The sequence below is a fragment of the Strongylocentrotus purpuratus genome, unplaced genomic scaffold (genome assembly GCF_000002235.5).
Source record: "Strongylocentrotus purpuratus isolate Spur 01 unplaced genomic scaffold, Spur_5.0 spur5_contig_124, whole genome shotgun sequence".
In the NCBI taxonomy this organism is placed as follows: domain Eukaryota; kingdom Metazoa; phylum Echinodermata; class Echinoidea; order Camarodonta; family Strongylocentrotidae; genus Strongylocentrotus; species Strongylocentrotus purpuratus.
This window is the reverse complement of record NW_022144770.1, coordinates 13,502-21,139: the sequence shown is the minus strand read 5'-3', so window position 1 is coordinate 21,139 and position 7,638 is coordinate 13,502. Positions and strand designations below refer to the sequence as shown.

The window sequence follows — 7,638 nt, the reverse complement described above, 5'->3', positions numbered from 1 at the left end:
GATTTTTATAATATGAAGTAAATATACAAATAGTTGGGAAAACATCAAAATTTGTTCAAATACTCCATAATAGCAAAGGAGATACAATTGATCATATAAATGAAGCATTTTCATTTAAAAACAGACTACACATCCCCAGCTGCATCTACTACCGTTGTGACAACACCGAGTGGAACCACACCTTCTACCTGTCACCTGGTCAGTTCCAATGTAGCAGTGGTATCTGCATCAACGCTGGGCCTGGTGGTCAACTGTGTGATGGCATCAACGACTGTGGAGATTATTCTGATGAAAAGGGATGTGGTCAGTTAAATATCATTTAATCTACATTTCAGTGAAAACATTAGAAGAGACACTTACAATTATTCCTAGTAATCAAATTTAGAGAAACAAAAGGATGTTAAATTATCCACTGGCATTCATGCTATGTTTTTTTTTTTATCAAGATTCTAATCTTTGGTATGGAATACTGAACGCCAAACACAACTGTGACGATAATACTTCATTCCAAACATTCCGCTGTAAAATTAAAACTGTTTTCAAACTTGTTATATTCGTTTTACCTTTTAGGTACCACAGTACCACCACGCAACCGACAAAATGACATCTCCTTATAAAGCAGTGACCACACCTTATTTGCAAGAGGTGACCACTCAATATTTGCCAGCAGTGACCACACCTTACGTGCCAGACGTTGACCACTACATATGTGCCAGCAGTTACCACACCTTATTTGCCAGAGGTGACCACTCCATATGTGCCAGCAGTAACCACACCTTATGTACCAGTGGTGACCACTCCATATGTGCCAGCAGTGACAACACCTTATGTACCAGAGGTGACCACTCCATATGGCCAGCAGTGACCACACCTTATGTGCCAGAGGTGACCACTCCATATGTGCAAGCAGTGACACGACTGATGTATCAGAGGTGACAACTCATTATATTCCTGGGGTCACCACACCAAGGGTACAAGTGACAACACCAAACGTGCCCGTCACCACTTCTAAAAACACGTGAAACAACTGAATATTCTATTCCAGGAACATCAACACCTATTCCCCTTGAACAGACAACAGTTAAGAGGTCCACCACCCAATCACCTTTATCCCCAACCTCCCCTTCCTCCTATTTTCAGACCTTACCAACATTTCCTCCAACGAGTCTGTCACTGACTTGAAAGAATTACATCCACCAACTGTAGTGGCAACCTATGTGCCTCCATATGTTACAACACCCAACATTTTGAAGCCAACAACTCCAAGCATTCCATATATAACAACACCTTATGTACCAGAGGTGACCACTCCATATGTGCCAGCCGTGACAACACCTTATGTCCCAGAGGTGACCACTCAATATGTGCCAGTAGTGACCACACCTTATGTACCAGAGATGACCACTCAATATGTGCCAGTAGTGACCACACCTTATGTAGCAGAGGCGACCACTCCATACGTGCAAGCAGTGACAACACCTTATGTATCAGGGGTGACCACTCCATATGTACCAGAGGTGACCACTCAATATGTGCCAGTAGTGACCACACCTTATGTAGCAGAGGCGACCACTCCATACGTGCCAGCAGTGACAACACCTTATGTACCAGGGGTGACCAATCATATGTGCCAGAGGTGACCACTCCCTATCTACCACAGGTGACAACCCCATATGTCCCAGCGGTGACCACTCCCAATGTCCCAGCGGTGACCACTCCATATGTGCCAGAGGTGACCACTCCATATGTGCCAGAGGTGACCACTACCTATTTACCAGAGGTGACCACTCCCTATCTACCAGAAGTGACCACTCCCTATGTGCCAGAGGTGGACGACTCCCAATGTCCCAGCGGTGACCACTCCATATGTGCCAGAGGTGACCACTCCATATGTGCCAGAGGTGACCACTCCCTATCTACCACAGGTGACAACCCCATATGTCCCAGCGGTGACCACTCCCATGTCCCAGCGGTGACCTCTCCATATGTGCCAAAGGTGACCACTCCATATGTGCCAGAGGTGACCACTACCTATTTACCAGAGGTGACCACTCCCTATCTGCCAGAGGTGACCACTCCCTATCTGCAAGAAGTGACCACTCCCTATGTGCCAGAGGTGACCACTCCATATGTGCCAGAGGTGACCACTCCATATGTGCCAGAGGTGACCACTCCCTATCTACGACAGGTGACAACCCCATATGTCCAGCGGTGACCACTCCCAATGTCCAAGCGGTGACCACCCCATATGTGCCAAAGGTGACCACTCCATATGTGCCAGAGGTGACCACTCCATATGTGCCAGAGGTGACCACTCCCTATCTACCACAGGTGACAACCCCATATGTCCCAGCGGTGACCACTCCCAATGTCCCAGCGGTGACCACTCCATATGTGCCAAAGGTGACCACTCCATATGTGCCAGAGGTGACCACTACCTATTTACCAGAGGTGACCACTCCCTATCTGCCAGAGGTGACCACTCCCTATCTGCAAGAAGTGACCACTCCCTATGTGCCAGAGGTGACCACTCCATATGTGCCAGAGGTGACCACTCCATATGTGCCAGAGGTGACCACTCCCTATCTACCACAGGTGACAACCCCATATGTCCAGCGGTGACCACTCCCAATGTCCCAGCGGTGACCACTCCATATGTGCCAGAGGTGACCACTCCATATGTGCCAGAGGTGACCACTCCATATGTGCCAGCAGTGACAACACCTTATGTACCAGAGGTGACCACTCCATATGGGCCAGCAGGGACCACAGCTTATGTGCCAGAGGTGACCACTCTATATGTGCAAGCAGTGACCACTCCATATGTATCAGAGGTGACAACTCATTATATTCCTGGGGTCACCACACCAAGGGTACAAGTGACAACACCAAACGTGCCCGTCACCACTTCTGAAACACGTCAAACAACTGCATATTCTATTCCAGGAACATCAACACCTATTCCCCTTGAACAGACAACAGTTAAGAGGTCCACCACCCAATCACCTTTATCCCCAGCCTCCCTTCCTCCTATTTTCAGACCTCACCAACATTTCCTCCAACGAAGTCTGTAACTGACTTGAAAGAATTACATCCACCAACTGTAGTGGCAACCTATGTGCCTCCATATGTTACAACACCCAACATTTTGAAGCCAACAACTCCAAGCATTCCATATATAACAACACCTTATGTACCAGAGGTGACCACTCCATATGTGCCAGCCGTGACAACACCTTATGTACCAGAGGTGACCACTCAATATGTGCCAGTAGTGACCACTACCTATTTACCAGAGGTGACCACTCCCTATCTACCAGAAGTGACCACTCCCTATGTGCCAGAGGTGACGACTCCCAATGTCCCAGCGGTGACCACTCCATATGTGCCAGAGGTGACCACTCCATATGTGCCAGAGGTGACCACTCCCTATCTACCACAGGTGACAACCCCATATGTCCCAGCGGTGACCACTCCCAATGTCCCAGCGGTGACCTCTCCATATGTGCCAAAGGTGACCACTCCATATGTGCCAGAGGTGACCACTACCTATTTACCAGAGGTGACCACTCCCTATCTGCCAGAGGTGACCACTCCCTATCTGCAAGAAGTGACCACTCCCTATGTGCCAGAGGTGACCACTCCATATGTGCCAGAGGTGACCACTCCATATGTGCCAGAGGTGACCACTCCCTATCTACGACAGGTGACAACCCCATATGTCCCAGCGGTGACCACTCCCAATGTCCAAGCGGTGACCACCCCATATGTGCCAAAGGTGACCACTCCATATGTGCCAGAGGTGACCACTCCATATGTGCCAGAGGTGACCACTCCCTATCTACCACAGGTGACAACCCCATATGTCCCAGCGTGACCACTCCCAATGTCCCAGCGGTGACCACTCCATATGTGCCAAGGTGACCACTCCATATGTGCCAGAGGTGACCACTACCTATTTACCAGAGGTGACCACTCCCTATCTGCCAGAGGTGACCACTCCCTATCTGCAAGAAGTGACCACTCCCTATGTGCAGAGGTGACCACTCCATATGTGCCAGAGGTGACCACTCCATATGTGCCAGAGGTGACCACTCCCTATCTACCACAGGTGACAACCCCATATGTCCCAGCGGGACCACTCCCAATGTCCCAGCGGTGACCACTCCATATGTGCCAGAGGTGACCACTCCATATGTGCAGAGGTGACCACTCCATATGTGCCAGCAGTGACAACACCTTATGTACCAGAGGTGACCACTCCATATGGGCCAGCAGGGACCACAGCTTATGTGCCAGAGGTGACCACTCTATATGTGCAAGCAGTGACCACGACTGATGTATCAGAGGTGACAACTCATTATATTCCTGGGGTCACCACACCAAGGGTACAAGTGACAACACCAAACGTGCCCGTCACCACTTCTGAAACACGTCAAACAACTGCATATTCTATTCCAGGAACATCAACACCTATTCCCCTTGAACAGACAACAGTTAAGAGGTCCACCACCCAATCACCTTTATCCCCAGCCTCCCCTTCCTCCTATTTTCAGACCTCACCAACATTTCCTCCAACGAAGTCTGTAACTGACTTGAAAGAATTACATCCACCAACTGTAGTGGCAACCTATGTGCCTCCATATGTTACAACACCCAACATTTTGAAGCCAACAACTCCAAGCATTCCATATATAACAACACCTTATGTACCAGAGGTGACCACTCCATATGTGCCAGCCGTGACAACACCTTATGTACCAGAGGTGACCACTCAATATGTGCCAGTAGTGACCACACCTTATGTAGCAGAGGCGACCACTCCATACGTGCCAGCAGTGACAACACCTTATGTACCAGGGTGACCACTCCATATGTGCCAGCAGTGACCACACCATATGCTCCAGCAGTGACCACACCTTATGTACCAGAGGTGACCACTCCATATGTGCCAGCAGTGACCACTCCATATGTGCCAGCAGTGACCACACCTTATGTACCAGGGGTGACTACTCCATATGTGACGGCAGTGACCACACCTTATGTACCAGAGGTGACCACTCCATATGCTCCAGCAGTGACAACACCTTATGTACCAGGGGTGACCACTCCATATGTGCCAGCAGTGACCACACCCTATGTACCAGAGGTGACCACTCCTTATGTGCCAGCAGTTACGACACCTTATGTGCCAGAGTTGACCACTCCCAATGTGCCAGAAGTGACAACACCTGATGTACCAGAGGTGACCACTCAATATATGCCAGAAGTGACCACACCTTACGTCCCAGAGGTGACCACTCCGTATGCTCCAGCAGTGACAACACCTTATGTACCAGGGGTGACCACTCCATATTTGCCAGCAGTGACAACACCTTATGTACCAGGGTGACCACTCCATATGTGCCAGCATTGACCACACCCCATGTACCAGAGGTGACCACTCCTTATGTGCCAGCAGTGACCACACCTTATGTGCCAGAGGTGACCACTCCTTATGTGCCAGTAGTGACAACACCTGATGTACCAGGGTTGACCACTCCATATTTGCCAGCAGTGACCACACCTTATGTTCCAGAGGTGACCACTCCATATTTGCCAGCAGTGACCACGACTTATGTACCAGAGGTGACATCTCAATATTTTCCTGGGATCACCACACCAAGGGTACAATTAACCACATCAAACATGCCCGTTACCACTCTGAAACACGTGAAACAACTGAATATACTATTCCAGGAACATCAACACCTATTCCCCTTGAACAGACAACAGTTAGAGGTCCACCACCCAATCATCTTTATCCCCAACCTCCCCTTCCTCCTATCTTCAGACCTCGTCAACATTTCCTCCAACGAAGTCTGTCACTGACTTGAAAGAATTACATCCACCAACTGTAGTGGCAACCTATGTGCCTCCATATGTTACAACACCCAACAATTTGAAGCCAACAACTCCAAACATTCCATATATAACAACACCTTATCTACCAGAGGTGACCACTCCATATGTGCCAGCAGTGACCACACCTTACGTCCCAGAGGTGACCACTCCCTATGTGCCAGTAGTGACCACACCTCATGTACCAGAGGTGACCACTCCATATGTGCCAGTAGTGACCACACCTTATGTACCAGAGGTGACCACTCCATATGTGCCAGCAGTGACAACACCTTATGTACCAGAGGTGACCACTCCATATGTGCTAGCCTTGACAACACCTTATGTACCAGAGGTGACCACTCTATATATACCTGCCGTGACAACACCCTATGAACCAGAGGTGACCACTCCCTATGTGCCAGCAGTGACCACACCTTACGTCCCAGAGGTGATCACTCCATATGTTCCAGAAGTGACAACACCCTATGTACCAGAGTGACCACTCCATATGCTCCAGCAGTGACAACACCTCATGTACCAGGGTGACCACTCCATATGTGCCAGCAGTGACCACACCTTACGTCCCAGAGGTGACCACTCCATATGTGCCAGCAGTTACAACACCTTATGTACCAGAGGTGACCACTCCATATGTGTCAGCCGTGACACACCTTATTTACCAGAGGTGACCACTCCATATGTGCCAGCAGTGACCACACCTTACGTCCCAGAGGTGACCACTCCATATGCTCCAGCAGTGACAACACCTTATGTACCAGAGGTGACCACTCCATATGTGCCAGCAGTGACAACACCTCATGTACCGGAGGGTCCACTCCATATGTGCCAGCAGTGACAACACCTTATAAAAAGAGGTGACCACTCCATATGTGCCAGTCGTGACAACACCTAATGTACCAGAGGTGACCACTCAATATGTGCCAGCAGTGACAACACCTTATGTACCAGTGGTGACTACTCCGTATGGGCCAGCAATGTCAACACCTTATGTACCGGAGGTGACCACTCTCTATGTGCCAGCAGTGATCTCACCTAATGTACCAGAGGCGACCACTCCATACGTGCCATCAGTAACCACACCTTATGTACCCGAGGTGACCACTTCTTATGCTCCGGCAGTGACAACACCTATGTTCCAGAGGTGACCACTCCCTATGTGCCAGCGGTGACCACTCCCTATGTGCCAGCGGTGACCACACCATATGTACCAGAGGAGACCACTCCGTATGCTCCAGCAGTGACAACACTTAATGTACCAAAAGTGACTACTCCATACGTCCCAGCAGTGACCACACCTCATGTACCAGAGGTGACCACTCCATATGTGCCAGCAGTGACAACACCTTATTTAGCAGAGGTGACCACAACCTATGTACCGGGGTGACCACTCCACATATACCAGCCGTGACAACACCCTATGTACAAGAGGTGACCACCCCATATACGCCACAATTGACCACACCTGTCCTTAGTACATGCTACAGTGGTCAGTTTACTTGTAAGGAAGGATCCTGTGTTTCTGGCCAGTCGGTATGTGATCAAGAGTGTGACTGCTCAGACTGCTCGGATGAACATGTTTGTGGTGAGTCCAATAATCAATACGTTACTTGCTTTAGAAAACAAATCAGTAGATCTAAACTTTTGATAAGCATATCACGTTGTTAAGAAAATAACAGTTACTTGACCATTCCAATTGTTCGAGGTGTTCATGGGTTTATTATTTCCTCTCGCACA

At 49.2% G+C, this 7,638-nt stretch overlaps 2 protein-coding genes across 2 annotated transcripts; both read left to right on the top strand.

Annotated features, from left to right (window-relative positions):
* Nucleotides 1-124: 124 nt before the first annotated feature.
* Nucleotides 125-3,877, top strand: LOC115920947 (proteoglycan 4-like; the record flags this gene model as incomplete). Its single annotated transcript, XM_030977772.1, has 5 exons — nt 125-303; nt 1,141-1,604; nt 1,661-2,188; nt 2,332-2,595; nt 3,041-3,877. Coding segments are annotated over 5 exons (2,272 nt in total), but the record flags the coding sequence as incomplete, so codon positions are not given.
* Nucleotides 3,878-4,124: 247 nt separating this feature from the next.
* Nucleotides 4,125-7,288, top strand: LOC115920907 (proteoglycan 4-like). Its single transcript, XM_030977688.1, has 4 exons — nt 4,125-4,434; nt 4,887-5,341; nt 5,834-6,378; nt 7,024-7,288. The coding sequence occupies exons 1-4, from the start codon at nt 4,125-4,127 to the stop codon at nt 7,286-7,288; spliced, it is 1,575 nt and encodes a 524-aa protein (XP_030833548.1).
* The last annotated feature ends 350 nt before the right edge of the window (nt 7,289-7,638 follow it).